The 17038-nt window shown below is 23.7% G+C and overlaps 2 protein-coding genes across 2 annotated transcripts in view; both read right to left on the bottom strand.

Annotated features, from left to right (window-relative positions):
* The window catches only part of LOC135929793 (mucin-22-like), a 52454-nt gene extending 51727 nt beyond the window's left edge, over positions 1-727 (bottom strand). The window contains exons 1-2 of the mRNA XM_065466515.1: positions 632-727; positions 113-232 (exon numbers count right to left, since the gene is read on the bottom strand). Of these exons, the coding sequence (XP_065322587.1) occupies positions 113-232; positions 632-727 (216 nt within the window). The remainder of the gene's footprint in view (positions 1-112; positions 233-631) is intronic.
* A 47-nt stretch (positions 728-774) lies between these two features.
* The window catches only part of LOC135929787 (uncharacterized), a 29895-nt gene continuing 13631 nt past the window's right edge, over positions 775-17038 (bottom strand). Inside the window, exons 11-27 of the mRNA XM_065466503.1 lie at positions 14378-14428; positions 13997-14050; positions 12554-12604; positions 11880-11918; positions 11695-11785; positions 11117-11315; positions 10843-10962; positions 10526-10676; positions 9835-9876; positions 6200-6256; positions 5459-5512; positions 5068-5118; positions 2765-2818; positions 1964-2005; positions 1545-1632; positions 1036-1103; positions 775-797 (exon numbers count right to left, since the gene is read on the bottom strand). Of these exons, the coding sequence (XP_065322575.1) occupies positions 787-797; positions 1036-1103; positions 1545-1632; positions 1964-2005; positions 2765-2818; positions 5068-5118; positions 5459-5512; positions 6200-6256; positions 9835-9876; positions 10526-10676; positions 10843-10962; positions 11117-11315; positions 11695-11785; positions 11880-11918; positions 12554-12604; positions 13997-14050; positions 14378-14428 (1223 nt within the window). The 3' untranslated portion in view covers positions 775-786. The remainder of the gene's footprint in view (positions 798-1035; positions 1104-1544; positions 1633-1963; positions 2006-2764; positions 2819-5067; positions 5119-5458; positions 5513-6199; positions 6257-9834; positions 9877-10525; positions 10677-10842; positions 10963-11116; positions 11316-11694; positions 11786-11879; positions 11919-12553; positions 12605-13996; positions 14051-14377; positions 14429-17038) is intronic.

Genomic DNA, 17038 nt, shown 5'->3' with positions numbered 1-17038 from the left:
ATGGTATTAAATAAAAGAGGTGAATGAAATTAAAAATGATCTATAGAATTAACAAGTGTCGATAATATGTTTATTAATTTTATATTTAGTATAAATCAATAATTAGAATTACTAATATTCCGCCTATGTATGGAATAAGACATACCGCCTCCACATTGCCATTATTATTAAAGACGAATCTGCAGAGCTGAAGTGGAGATTGAGAAAAAGTAGAACCAAATTTTATCCTTACCTAAAAATATATATAATCAATTATAATTAATATTTTTAACATTGAGTGTTTTTTTATTTACAAAAACAATTTATTTAGATATACAATTAATGACTTATGGTAGCCTTTCTTATGAGATGAAAAAGATCATCATAGTTAAATTAAAAGATAATTATTTATAATTTTAAATCAAAATACATTATTCATTAACTATTCTATTAATTTAAATATTTTTTAAAGGCTAATATAAACACCATGTTATTTAATATTACAGCAATAGCTCTTATATAAAATGGATTCCTTACCATTCAACAAAGTATTGTATTAAATATTTACTTAAATGATTCTTACATATTCCTAATTTATTAAGACTTTCCTTTTTAATGTAAAAACTGCTGATTATAATATATTGTGTATTACATTGCTATCAATGTAACGATTTAAGGATTGTCCTTCTAACCAAATAATTTGTTCCTCGGCTACATGGGATATTCTCCTTGATTTGTATTTCCTCATAAAAATATCATTTCCATCAACGTTCCATATAATTCGATCTTCATCTCTTTCGAAGTGAATCATCTGGGGACTATATAAAACAAGATATTTTGAATTAAATGGGAGTATTTTTAATTTGCAAGAATCTGATATGAATAAAGAGATAATTTTTTTTTAAACTCTTTGTTTTCTCACAGTTATAAGAGAGAATAACATTGATTTATTATATAATATATTTATTGTGATATGGAATTCTTGGAATTTCGAATGCTCTCATTTTAAATTCATTAATGGAGAGTAATTTTAAAAGTTGGAAAATATGATTTGACCTGAACTGTGTTTGAGCATGTGTAAACTACCTTCAATGTGAATAATCTGTCGTTTACCTTTGACTACTCTTAATTCATATTAATATTTAAATAAATTCTTTATATAAAATTAATATTCACAAAATTGCAAAGCAAAAATTGAGCTTGAATATAGGAGAGGACCCTAAACATTCTGAAATACATTTCCGGTCAGATTCGTTTTAAAAACGTTCTCTGTAAATGATTTTATATATATAGTTTACTTTATAAATTGAAGAAAATGTAAAAAATATATTTTGAATTTAAATATCATACGACTTAACAGAAAATTAAATTAAATTTTATTAAATTCAATGAGGCCAGCAATAATGAAATAAAAAATTATTCAGATTAAAATGTAAAACTGTAAAGCTTTTTAATATATCATTTGTATTTAGGAGATTATTTAAACAAAAGTACTAAATTTTGGCGTGGTTTCATTTATTTTTAAACGTGAACCCATTTAAAAAATTGTAATATAAATATATTACAATGTATCAGGAATTTTGGGTTCATTGAAGAATTGATGTATGTTATAATCACCACTTTCTTTCACTACATCGCACATATCTTTGAGAACTTTATTATATTAATTATATCGAACAAAATTTAGAATATTATATAAAACATAAAGAGCATTAAAATCATATTGAAATGATGAATACTATTATAGAGGAATATCTATTTATAATTTAGTAACAAATGAAATACAAACAAAATAATATTTGAAAATTAGTCAGTTAGACTATTAGAAAGTATATAGTCGCTCTAGCATTGAAAATCGCTTAATAATATACTTATTCTTTAGTTAGTTTATTTTTAAATAATAATAATGTTAGAATTAATTGCATGTGGCATAAAAAATATTTTCTATCTATCATAACATATAATATCTCATAATCCTCTATACTTGGGGAAGTTGTAGTAAATTTTGTATATTGCTCTGTCCAACCTTTTATATTATAAAAATATGAACTATATTTATAATTAAGAAAATAAATGCTGATCATTAAACTAATATTGTTAATACAAAGTTCTTAATTTCTCAAACTAGTGTTGTAAAAGGCCTAATTTGGGTCGATTTTTCAAAATGGCCCGATTAAAATTTTAGCTAAAATAATCTTATGTAAGCATCGAGATTTGGCATAGATGTCCAAACATTTCTGCTAGTTATGAGCAAAATCTTTAGGCTGCATAATGTTATTTTGATTACAATCTTAATCGAGATGTTTTTTAAAATCGACCCGAAACGGGCTTTTTAACAAAACCATCTCAGACATCAATTTTATTGAGATTGACATTTCCCCTTAATTTTCAAAATAGAAAGAAAACTATATTAGCGTTAAGTAATAATTGAAATAGTTTGATAAATATTACAAACAGTTTTTTATTTTCAATATATATGATTAATTTTTTAGTCAATTTTGAGGTTAAAAAAAATAGTAAAACCTAGTTTTACTTAAGAACTCTTAATCATATTCAACAGTTTTAAGATATATGTCAATTTTAAAGAAAGCATAAATATATTAACTTGCGCTAATTACTTAACGAATATTATTATCATGCTCCTCTAGATTTAGCCTAATTAACCTTTATAAATAAACTATAAATGTATATATGTAGAATACATTTATATCGTGTTTCTTCTGATATAAATTAAAGCTAGACTTTTCTTAAGAAATATGGCATATATTTATTTTTAAAAATAAACCAGATCCGAAAGGTGTTGTTTTATTTCTTATTACACCAGTTATAGTGGTAGTATCTAGTGATAAAATGAAAAATAAATTTAAGATGAATGTATATTTTGCAAATACATTTTAATAATGATTAGATGCTAATAATGAATCTTATGTTGCTCTTGAATAACAAAGTAGCTTCATAATTACACCAAAAAAATACTATAACGTAGCATTAGAGTTAAAATGAGCTAGATTTAATTTGTCTAGCATATTGTTTAGATGTTAAAAATAAACTTATTTATATTCTTCAAAAAAAATAATTTCCTAACCAGAAAATATTATTGAAAATTATGAGAAGTTACATAAATAGTCTTGTTAAAAAGGCTGATTTGACCCCCCTATTTTTAAAAAGGGCTAATTAAATAACTTTTTCCAGAATAATATTGCCTAAGTCTCTAGATTTTGCTAGATATTGCCATCTATGACCAAAATTTTTAGACTTGAGCAATATTGTTTTGGATAAAATATTGAAATAGCTGTTTTGAAAAATTGGCTAATATCGAACCGTTTTACAACATTATATATAAATGTTTATAGAATTTTTAGCTAGTTTGATGCAAGTTTAATAATCATATATTTGTATTAAAAATTTTACAAAAGCATCATGTATAGAGGCCATTTTTGTCATGAGTGCAATTTCATCAAGTAAATTTTAAGAAACTATTATCAGATGCGATGACAGAGATTTTATAATTTAAAAAATGTTATTTTTGATAATAAAAATAAGCGCCATCAAAAATATTCCATAGTAATATTCATTATAATTAATTGGAATAAAAAATTAAATTTTTATAAATATTTTTATATCTTTATTCTAATTACTTGTTATAAATTAGAGTTTTTAAAATGTTATAATGTGATCGATTTTATAATATTATTATAAGTGGCATTACAATTATAATGACAATTTATAAATTATTAAAATAAAAATAGAAATTAAAATTAAAATCATTAAATGTTTTTAGAGTCGATCAGCTGTTAAACAATATCACTTCTACTGTTAATTTAGTTTTTAAAAGATCAAGCCGTCTTATAAATTAGATCCAAATTTTCTCGCAGTAAGAATTAATATTATTAAATAAAAGTATAAAAGAATTTGTAATCAGTTTGAGTTAAATAACATATGCTAGCTATGTGCATTGAGCCAACATGTGGTTACAGGAACAATTTTTAAAACATATATTATTATTTTTTTAAACATGATGATAAATTAATAATCAAACCAGATACAAAAACATTTGACTCTCCAGATGATTCAGCTTCGCTGATACTCTATTCATATTTAAGTAAAAAGTAAACAAAAGACTAAAAAATCTAATATCCTCTATTAGCAAATAATTTTTTGATTAAATATGGAAAAAAGTACATTTTCGAACTATAATTAATATCGTTAATAGAACAAATTTTCATTTAACAATTGGGATTTCATATTGAATAATATATTTATATAGTTTTCTTTTGATTTATACTAAAATTTATTTATTATAGGTAAGGGAATTTGGGATAATATTAATTTTTAAAATAATAATCAGATCCGAAAGGAGTTGTTTTCTTGGTTGTGACAACAGGTTTAAAGGTAGAAACTAGTGATAAACAAATAAAAAATAAATTAAATATTTTGGTTAATCTGCAAATTTTTATTAATGTTTGTTAATAATGAATTTAGGCTACTCTTTCATAACAAAATAATATCATAATTACACCAGAAAAAAAATTATATCGTAGCTTTAGGGTATTGCGCTACATAGGGGTTTATAAAATTTTAGGGAAGTTTGAAGCAAATTTAATCATAGACATCTGTTTGTATGAATATTTTATAGAAATATTTAATAAAATTTAAAAATATATTGGCCATTTATGCCTTGTGTCCAATTTCAAATAAATTTTGTAAAATTATTTACAGATGCGATGGCAGATATATTAAGAGTTCATAATTGCTTTTATGACAATTATCTAAAAATAAGTGCAACGATTTATAAATAATTTAAGCTCGTTAATTTTTTTACAAAATCCGCATTTATGGCAAATTTTTATAAATTTTCAGTTTTTAAAAGATCAACCCATTTTATACCCCACCCTAGCTTATAAAATTAGTTATACCCTCGCGTAGGAATTAATGTTATCAAATGTAAATATATAAGATACATTGCTAAAATTAGAAACCAATTTGCCTTAAATAACATTAATTCCTTATTTTAACAGATAGCTAATTGTATTGAGCTAACATGGGGTTATAGGAAACAATTAAAAATGATAAATTCAAAGACCAAACCAGATACGGAAACAGTTGATTCTCCCGAGGATTTAGCTTCAATGGTGGTACCTATTCATTAATTATTAAAGGATTTAATTTCATTTATTAGCAAATATAATTTTAAGAACTATAAATTGTATAAAAGAAGATTTTATACTATAAAAACTTTCAATAAATTTCTTCCTAAATAAAAATTTTATTTGTATAAAATCTTCTTAGGCTCCCAGTTTTATTTCTTTTGATTTTCTGGGAGGTGACTTAAAATTTGTAAAAAATGCAAATAATACATCAGATTTCTATTTTAAAATTGGGATTTCATAATAAAACATTTATACATATTTTTATCTGATTGATATTGAAATTTCTAATTTAATATATATTAAATATATTTTATTTTTAAAATAGTAACTAGATCCAAAAGGAGTTGATTCTTTCGTTGTTACCACAGGTTTAATGGTAGAATCTAGGAATAAACAAAAAAAAAATAAAGATATGATGGTAAATTTGTAAATATTTTTACCATTGTATATACTAATAATTATTCTTATATTACTTTATAATAAAAAATTAATTTCATAATTACACCATAATATAATTGTAGCTTTAGGGTTAAATTGCGTTACATAAAAATTTATAAAATTTTGAGATAGTTTAATACATAATAATCCACATCGATTTACACTATTATAACTTTTTTTAATTTAAATATATGACATTTTTACTAAGAGTCCAATTTCATCAAATAAATTTTGTGAAACTATAAATTTTGATCATTATTCAAAAAGAGGCAATACAATTTAAGAATTATTAACATAAAAAGAAAATTTAATTTATTAAACTAGTTAGAAAATTTATCGATCAACTGTTAAATCCTATCGCATCCATTGAAAATTTACTTAATTGTTTTAGATATAAACCCATTCATCAATCTCACCCAAGCTTAATATAAGCAGCTATAACATTTTTAGTAGGAATTAATATTATCAAATGTAAATGTCTAAGAAACATTGTTAAAATTAGTAGCCATTTGAATAACATTAATTTCTAAATCCAATAGCTAGAATTGCATTGAGCTAAGACGTAGAAAAGTATTATGGTTAAAAAAAATAAGCAGATTATTTTTTAAAATATGGTCATAAGAAAATCAAACCTGATGCGGATACCGTTGATTCTCCAGATGATTCGGTCGCAATTGCACTAACTATTCCTATTTAAGTAAAATTTAACAAATTACTAAATGATTTACTATTATTTATTAGCAAACATATTTAATTTAAAAGAGGTTTTAACTACATTAATATCCATAAATTTAGGCTCTCACAAACTAAAATAAATATTTTTATTTAAGCTTCTTCAGCTCCCGATTTTTTTGCTTTTTTTTGGGTTAAATAGGGGACTTATAAGTTGTAAAAGAAATTCAGTTTATACAACATATTTTTCCATTTTACAATTGAGATTTAATATTGAATTTTTTCTTCTGATTTATAATAAAATTTATTAATCAGACTTTTAGTATAAAATAAGGGATATATTAAATTTTAAAACCAGATCCGAAAGGAGTTGTTTCCTTGGCTATTACGATAGGTTTAGTTGTAGAATCTAGCGATAAACAAAAAATAATATATGATGGTTTTTATGTAAATGATTCTCCTATTGATTAGATGCTAATAATAAATATGTTGTTCTTGCATTACAAAAAAACATTTTAATTATTACAAAATAATACTATAGTTGCTTTAGAATTAAAGTGCGTAACATGGAAGTATATAAATTTATAGGTAGTTGTAATGCAAGTTAAATAATCTATCGATTTGTAAAAATATTTAATAGAAACATGATAAAATAAATAAATATATACACCATTTTTGAATCTAATTTTATCAAAGAAATTTTAAAAAATTAACGCGATGCAAGAAATTTTGATAGTTCAAAAATGTTATTTTAGAACAACTAAAAAAAGACGTTACAATTGTAAAATTATTACTCAATATATTACTTTACAAAATAATCAATCAGCCGTTAAATCATATCACATCTATTGCAAATTTACCATTTTTGTTACCTAGTTAATTCAACCCATTCTCATACCCCATCTAAGGTTTATAAAGGTAACTATAAATTTTCTTGCAATAGGAATTAATATTATCATATGTACATATCAAAGATGCGTCGTTAAATATGTAATCAATTTGCAATAAATAAAATTAATTCCCGAATTCGACGATTTTCCATAGGCATTGATTAAATATGATAATAAATTTAAAAATTAAACCAGATACGGAAACAGTTGATTCTCCAGACGATTCATGCCCAATTGTACTATCTATAAAAATTAAACAAATTACAAAAGATTTCTATCATATTTTAGCGAATATATTTCTAAGTGGTATAAAAGAGGTTTTTTATACTAAAAAAATATCTATAAATTGAGGCCAATACAAATAAAAATATATACAAAATCATCTTTGGTTTTATTTGATTTTTGTAATGTTTTCAAGAAGAGGACAAATTTATAAAATATTCAGCTACAGCGGATCTATTTTACATTTGGGAATTGAATATTACATTTATATGGTTTTTTATCTGATTATGGTGAAAATTATTTACTAAACATTTAGATTTAGTAAGAATATGAGATTTATTTAATTTTTAAAGTAATAACCAGATCCAAAAGGAGTTGTTTCCTTGGCTGATACTACAAGTTTAGTGGTAGAATCTAATGATAAACATAAAAGGTAAATTAAATATGATGGTTATTTTGCAAATATTTTTGCTAATAATTAGATATTAAGCATAAACCTTATGCTACTCTTCCACAATAAAATAATTCATTAATTACAAAAACCTACTATATCGTTCTTAGATAAATTGCGCTACATAGAAGTATATAAAAGTGAAATAGTTTGATAAAAGTTTAATAATCCAGTATAAAAATATTAGAGAACCATATTTTAAATTTAATATCAACCATTTTTGCCATGAGTCTAATTTTATCAAACCATAATCAATTTTGGGATAAGATATAAAAGGTGTTGGTAGAAATATTATTTTTGACAATTATCCAAAAAATACGATATAAGAGGTGTTGGTAGTTGTAAATATTATTTTTGACAATTATCCAAAACTAGTGTTGTATAGCTCGATTTAGTCTATTTAAATTAAGATTTCAAATAAGATTACACAAGTCTCGAGTTTAAAATGACAGTTGTATAAACTGAATTTCATTTGCAAATTTAAAAATCCCTTTGTGGAAAATCGCTACAAAAATGCAAATAAAACCGGGAGCCAAGAAGATTGAATAAAAATAATATTTTTAATTGGTGATGGTATGATTTTCAAATTATGATCATATTCTAAGATATATATAAGTTTAAACCATTAAACCTTTTGGCCAATATTATTTCTTAAACAGCGTCATAGATCAATGCAATTAGCTAGCATTAGAATTTGGGAATTAATGTTATTCAAGTGGTTACTAATTTTAGGAATATATCTTAGACATGTACATTTAAAACCATTAATTCCTATTATTGAATTTCTAGTTGCTTATATTAATCTTGATGGGGTATAGGAAGATCCTTTAAAATTATGAAAATTAAATAAATTTATGAACTTATTGACTCTGTAAAATCATAAGTTTAATTTCTTTTTTTATATAAAATTAAAATTTTACTAGATTTTTAGTAGAAAATATGATATATATTTTTTAAAATAAGAACCAGATCTGAAAGAATGTGTTTTCTTTACAGATTTAGTGGTTGTATTTAGTGATAAACAAGTGAAAAATAAATTAAATTGATGGTTAATTTGGAATTGTTTATAATTGAAGGTATGCTAATAATGAATTTTACGCTACTCTAGCACTTGCATACATTAATTATTTCATAATTAATCCTGAAATTACTACACCATAGCTTTATAGTTAATTAATACTCTTTAGAAGTTTTTAAAATTTTAAAGTAGTTTTAATATAAGGTTAATAATCTTCATCAATAATCTAAATCTATTTGTACATATGTCATTTTTACGATAAGTTCAATTTTATCAAAGATAAGAAAGAAATTTCACACGCTATATCAAAGATATAGGTTGATCAGAAATGTTATTTTTGAAAATTATCTAACAAAAAGCTCTACAATTTAAAGATTATTTTACAAAATCAATCGGCTGTTAAATCATACTACATCTATTGAAGAATTTACATTTTAGTTTTCTATAGTTTTTAAAAAAACAAACTATTCCCATACCCCATATAAACATAATTACAATTATCCACATATTTTCGAGTAATAATTAATTAATACTATCCAATTCAATTTAAAGCTAAAATTAGTGACCAGTTTGCTTTAATTAACATTAATTCTCAAATTCAACGGTTAGTTAATTATATTGACCAGGAAACAATATTTGCTGAAATAAAAGGAATATTAAATAACATTTTTTTAAAAATATGAGCATAAATTTAAAAAGCAAACTCCTGAAATAGTTGATACATCAAATGATCCAGATTTAGTAGTACTATCTATTGGTATAGTTATATGTATATCGATGTTACACAAATTAATATATATTATATGTTAGCATTTTGACTTTGAAAGGTAAAAGAATATCCTTATATTTATTTAAATCGGGATATTTATAATTTAAAAATCCTATAACATGTAAATTTATCCATATAATTTTTGTATTTTATAATGCAAAAAAAATTTTCGATTTAATAAACAAATCTTCTTATTTTCTTTTAATTTTCTAAAGTCGAGTTATAAAAATACTTATAAAATATACCTATTGCCGTTGTAGTAAATTGAACGGGAAAATCGGTCGAATCTTTATATTTATAAACAAATATGATTAAGAAAACAAATCTTGATAATTAAATAGGCATTTATTAAGATTGTCAGTTTTGAGGATATTTTATCCTGTTAAGATGAGTAAGAGACCTGTGCAGAGTATATTTTATAGGCTGACAGGGGTTTAAAAACATTTCTCATTTTCTTGTCTACATAAGCTTAAATTTTAAAATTTCCAGCCTAGGCGATTATAAATTTTTGGAACATGCGCATATTTTAAAGTTTGGCCAATCAATAATATAGCTATATTTTGTAAAGTTTTCAAAAAGAAATCAAAATCAAGTAAATAAATATGTAAATGATCCATCTTGATATTTTCCAACAATTTAATTAATACAAATTTAAATATATTCAAAAAAAATGACCCTGCAAATTATATTGCAATTTGATATTTTTAAAATCAGATCCTGACTTGGGTGTGCCCAGGCCGGGCTTTGATGTGGGTTTGCAGGTCTTTTAGATAAGCCTTAGCCTCTAATTATTAAAATCTGAACTAATTTAAAACTTGTTTATAAACATAAGAAAAACATTGTATAACGAGAACTAAAATCAATTAATATTAAAAGGTAACTCGTTATTATATTAATAAAATCTTAAAAAATATAATATTAATTCAATTTATAAACCTTGGCATGTATATAACAGCACATTGACTATATGTTTAGTTCCTCGAACTTCGAAGTTTCCAGAAGTCCTCAAGATGAAAGACTTTTGAAAAATTTCTGGAGCTTTATTCGTGGCAAAAACAATGCTGTCATCGAGCTGTGCTAAACTTGTCTAATAATATAACATAAAAGAATAAAGAATTCAGTGTGTACAAATGCATTCATAAATAAATAATCAATTATCAACTGATTATAACTTTCCGTTAAATGAATATTTGATATTGAAGTAAACATAATAATACTTGATCAGATATCAGATATTAAAATAAATAATTTACTTTAACATTCGGTGGACGAGTTAGATTACAAAAAACATTGTCGATAGGTTTTTTGAGGAAAAATTTGAAATAGCATAGTGTTGAATTATCGTTGGATGAATTCACTTGAATAATTTTCATCTAATGAATATCAATTTGTATTTTGTTAAGTTTAAACTTTTATTAAAAAAGCGATTTGATTTTAAAAAAATATAAAAAATAAAATATTGTAAAAATCTTATAATTTGACAAGATTTAAAATATAAGAATAATTTCTATAAATTTTTTTATATACGTCGCTATCGAAGTTGATGATCGGGTAGGTGCCAATAATACTATTTATTGAGTATAATTTATCCAGAGTATTTCCAATAATTGTGTTTTTATAGCAGAATGTATTTGGATTGAGGCATTCATTGGTTTGATAAATTTCTTTTGCATCTACCGACCAAAAAATCTGGCTACCAGTTCTCAACAATGGGATTTCTAGAGGACTAATATTTTTTAATCATATTTTATTACTAATTTGCAATAGAAAACTTTATAATGTTTAAACTTACTATGCAAAATGCACTATATTATAAAAACTATTGCTGTATAGTTTTAGATTCTATTTAGAGTGATCATTACTCTATGAGAAACTATTAATTAGAGAAGTTTTTTTCATAAAAAAAAACAATTGACAATCTAGCTATTTTTGAAATGCATATGAATTTATATTTGACCGAACTAAATGTTTAAATACATATAGATGTTCAATTCCCTTTTATGATTTAATTTATACTCGTAACCTTAACTTTATAACTTCATTGTAAAATTTGTAGGGTAGATATGGGTTAAATTATTTTGAATATATTTATATAATATTCATACAATTCGTTTGGTAAATCATCTCCGAATATATCTTTAGCATAAACAGTTTTCCGACCATTGTCTTCGATATTTTGGCATATATTCAAAGGTTCTTTAATATTGTAAATACCGGAAAATATATTATTTTAACAAATTATATCATTATTGTTATTAATATTTGGATCATTTTATATAAATAGTTTTACTTTTAGTTACATGCGGACTTATTGACACTGTGGAAGAATCTAGAAGGTTTGAAATATTTTATAAAAGTCATGATAAAAATAGATATCAAAAAATTAAAATGAGAGAAAAAAATTTCAAAACATTAATAAAATCATATATTTATATATTTATATTTTTTATAAACCTTCGGTTTTTTTAATAAAATAAAAAGGTAACAGTTAATGAAGTCAAAATTACTGTAGAAGTCAATATAATTTAATTAAAACAGGGAAATGTTTATTATATTTATATGGCATTTGCATTGATTGATTATTTTTTGAATTTTTTAAAACTATATCCAGATCATTTAATTATTTTACAGTCAATCGGTTGTTAAATATTACATATCTAATTGCATACACTTTAAAATTACATATTCATTTTAAAAGATATACATTCTTCCCTGTCCAAGCTTAATGAAATTAGCCACAAATTTTTTCATAATAGGAATTAATTGTATCAATGTAAATTTCTATGATATATAAAAAAAAATGGTAAACAATTTGCCTTTTATAACATTAGTTCTCAAATTTGAGTCACCTAATTGCATTGAGCTAAGAATGGATAATAAAATAATATTAGAAATATCTAATGGTTTTAAAAAGATAGAATAACTCATTTTTTAAAAAAATAATAATAAATTTAAATATCAAACCAGTTCTGGAAACAGTTGATTCTTCAGATGATTCAGATTTGATGGTACTATCTATTTATATATAAGTAAACATTAATATTAGAAGATTGTTAGTATAATATGCTATACAAATAAAACTTTACAAAGATTATTATTTAACATCAATTATTCCTAAAAAATTTGTTAGGGCATCAATGAGGTAATAATTGGTATAGCCAAATTTCCCCCATAACGAATTTGCTATTATTAGTTAATATAATTGTATCTAATGTAAATTTTACTCAACCTACCTCCAACCCCACTCTCTCTCCGTTTTCCCAATAAATTAATTATGTCATAATAAACTATATTATATAATAAAAATATGTACCAGTTAATAATTTTTAAATAATGACTGTTACATATTTTAGAGAAAAGGGGAGGCCATCTTAATGTATAGCGAAAAAGGCCTTTAAAATCTTTCTTTCAAAATTTTGGATATGCCTATGGAGGATATAATAATGATTTCTGCAGATATGTGTTCAAATTGCTTTCAGAGTTTCTCAAAACATTAAGATACGTCATTGGCTGTAATTTTATAATTACTAAAATTGGATATATTAGCTATCTACAAGTTAGTTTAAAAAAATACCAACCTGGAGAAATTTTAGTAAATACTGAAGTAGAATCCGTTGAACCTTTATTGTAAAAAATTTTAGTAGGAATTTAATTCTTGATTATTTCGGACATTTATCAATTAAAATAAAATGTTCTACTTCTCAAATTAAACTTTACCTTAATTTTTCTATATTTAAGTGTTATTACAATCCAAATGACAATTTAAAAATTATTAATACAAAAAGAAAAATTAAACTGATTTAAAGCTTTTACAAAGTCATTCAGGAGTTAATATATATCGCATCCCATGAATAATTTACTTAATTCTTTTTCAGCTTTTAAGGGATCAGCCGATTCTTATCCCCCAGCCAAGCTTAATAAATATCGAGACCTGCAGGCCCTGCTCTAAGCCCGGCCCTTTAGGACCGGGCCTGACCGTTTAATTTTTTAAAATATACCCGTTTGGGGAGGGGCCGTATATTTTAAACCAAATATTTGAAATCGTCATTATTAGCTATAAAAACCAAAAATAAATATAATATATTTTGAAAAAATCCGGGCCGGGCCTGAAATTTTTTTTAAAAAAAATCCGGGTCGAGCTGTTAAAAATTTTTTTAAAAAAAAATCCGGGTCGGAGCGAAAATTATATTTTTAAAAAAAATCCGAGCCCCTCTGCAGGTCTCTGATAAATATAGCTAGAAATCCTTCACTATAAACCAATGTTATCAATTGTACATGTCTACTATTGCTAAAATTAGTAACCAATATGCGTTATATAACATTAATTCTTAAATTAGATGGTTCATAAAGTTGAATGCTTTAAAAGAAATATTTTTTTTAATTTCATTATAAATTTAAAGATCAAACCAGATATGGAAACAGTTGATTCCCCAGATGATCCAGCTTCGATGGTACTACTATCTATTTATATTTAAGTAAATATTAAACGAATTACTAAAGGATTTATTAACTAGGTATATAAGAAGTTTATTTTACTAAAATATCTATAAATTGAGACCTTCACAAATTGAAAATATATTTTTTATTCAATCTTTTTCGGCGCCTAGTTTTTGTTATTTACTGGAATAATTTTTAAGAGGATACTTAAATTTTAGAAATTCAGTTAATAGAACTTATTTCTATTTTATAATTGTGAGATAATACATTTATATTCTAATTTATATTAAAATGTATTTACTAGACATTTAGTAGGAAATATGGGATATATTAAATTTTTAAAATAATGACCAGATTTATAAGGAGTTGTTTCGGCTGTTACGACAAGCTTAGTGGTAGAATCTAGTGATAAACAAATAAATAATAAAATAAATATGATGGTTATTTTGTAAATACTTCTCCTATTGATTAGATGATAATAATAAATTTTATGGTTTTTGTCCATAAAAAAATAATTTCATCATTACGCCATTAATACTATATCGTAGCATTAAGGCTATTGCACTACAAGGAAATTGATTAAATTTTGAGGTAGTTTGATACAAGTTTAATAATTCACATTTATTCCTAAGTTTTTCAGAAACTTTTTCTAAATTTAAATATTGGCCATTTTGTCATGAGTCTAATTTATCAAACAAATTTACATAATTATTTGGAATAATAAGCTTTTTATATAAAATTCTATTTTTTTTATATTTACTTGTTATAAATTAGAGTTTATAAAATGTTTAAATGAGATAAATTTTTTATATAATATAATGTGCAATCATAATGACAATTAAAAAATTATTAATATAAAATAGAAATTAAACTCATTAAATAAATTTCAAACGTCGATCATCTGCAATAATTGTTAACTTACCTATTTCTCACAGATTTTAAAATCAACCTTATACACCGCCCAAGCCCAAAAAATCCGTAAATTTTCTAGTAATAGGAATTAATGTAATCTAATCAATTTACTTTAATAACATTAATTCTTAAAGGGGGATAAATTCCTTGCTATAAATAGCTAAGATCAGGTTACAGGTAAAAATATTGGACAAATAGTCAAAAGCTTTAAAAATAGGTATAAATTTTTTTTATTTTAGATATGATAATAAATTTTAAAATACAAGATTCTGAAATACTTGATTCTCCAGATGATTCATATTCAATGGTACTATCTATTTATAAATAAATAATTAAAACTATTATTTAGTGTAATATTTATTAGATATATTATATAAATTTTTTAGAAATTTTAAGCATTTTTTTCAAATCGCTAAATATTTCTCAGAGCACCAGTGAGGATAGAATTAGTGTATCCAGGAAAGAAGAGGCGAAATTGTAAATATCATTTAAAAGAGTGTTTTATAATGAGTTACATTTATGAAAACAGTCCTCTTATATTTTTTGTGAAACTGCTGACAAAATTAACTACGTTTTTAAAATATTAATATGTACGTATAAATATATTCAATTTATAATTTATTTTATTTTATAATAAATTAATTTTATATATTTACCAAGCTACCCTCAAAATAGTTAATATCCCACCCCTCTCGAACCAATGAACTTTCAAATAAAATAGCCCTATGTTCGTGTGATATATTCCTTATCCCCTGAACGAACGGTCTCTCGTTGACCTGGAACTACACATTGACGATTTTATAACGAAGTTTAACCTCTCATTGCGAAAAAGGAGACAGATTACAAGTCATCCCAACTTATACAACATTTGTCAACAGATTACTCTCGAAATATGCCGGTCCAATTTCTTAGGCATTCACTTCTCTCAAGGTGATATTATGTACCTTCTATTTTTTTAAGTTCTTTTTATGTTTTATATTTTATATATATTTATATTTTTCATATAATATATTATATCTAATTTGTTTTATTTTAAATATATTTCATTTTAATATCGTTAATAATGTATTTTATTTCTAAATATTCAATGAGTTAATAATTTTTTGACAAATAAAATCTAAAGAGTGAAAAAAAAAATTTAAATGATCAAATATTCTGTATGTGTGCCTTTTTTCATATTTAATATTGAAATAATGATCTGACCTATACTTTCTATTTAAAGGATTCACGATGAAGAAATAGAAATTTACCATACCCTTCTAAAACTATTACCAAAACAACGGATTTAAATGCAAAAATATATCGAACAGCTTCGAAATATATTTTGGATTTTACAAATCTATTATATTAAACTGACTGGCCGTGGATAAGGAAAAAAGATCTTTATCAAAAAAATGGAAATTTTAATAATAAACACTCTAATGCCTCAAAGCGACCCTAAAATAATTGAATCACACCCGAAACCAACATCATGTGATCATATTTTTTTGACCTAAAATGATAATATTTTATTGTTTAATGATCATATATAAAATTTTATACAATCCAATAATAAAACATTGTCTTTATTTTATGCTCAGATTTAAAATTACTTTTTATCAAATATAATATTGTTTTTATATCTAGGGCTCCCTTAACTATTCTAGCTTTTAACAATACTAATTTTAAGTTAATAAAAAATTTACTCTAACATTTCCCCTCCTTCCCTCTCCCCTCCAAAAATGAATTTAATATTTCAGTATTAGCAATATTTTATTTTATATAAGTAAAATTATATATTTTCTTAAAATAATGGCTATAATAGAAATTTTTGATAAACGAGTTTTTCCCTAAATTTCTTTTAAAAACATTGTCCTGTCAAACATTTTTCAAAGCGAAAAAAGCCAGCCAACATCTTAAATATATCTATTGTGTACAACTCATTTTTCATTTAAAAGACCAAATAATTCTAATTAGTAGTTAAGATAGGGCACTTTATTATTGTTATAACTTTATCATTACTAAAGGTGGGTATATTGTCTATATTAAAGTTGGTTTTAAAATATACTAACCAGAAGAAGTTGTAGTAAGTTCAGAAGTATAATCCGTTGAACCTTTATT

Source organism: Gordionus sp. m RMFG-2023, chromosome 1 (genome assembly GCF_954871325.1).
Source record: "Gordionus sp. m RMFG-2023 chromosome 1, tfGorSpeb1-WG-v2, whole genome shotgun sequence".
Classification (NCBI taxonomy): domain Eukaryota; kingdom Metazoa; phylum Nematomorpha; class Gordioida; order Chordodea; family Parachordodidae; genus Gordionus; species Gordionus sp. m RMFG-2023.
The sequence above is the reverse complement of the archived record's forward strand: the minus strand, read 5'-3'. Positions and strand labels throughout refer to the sequence as shown.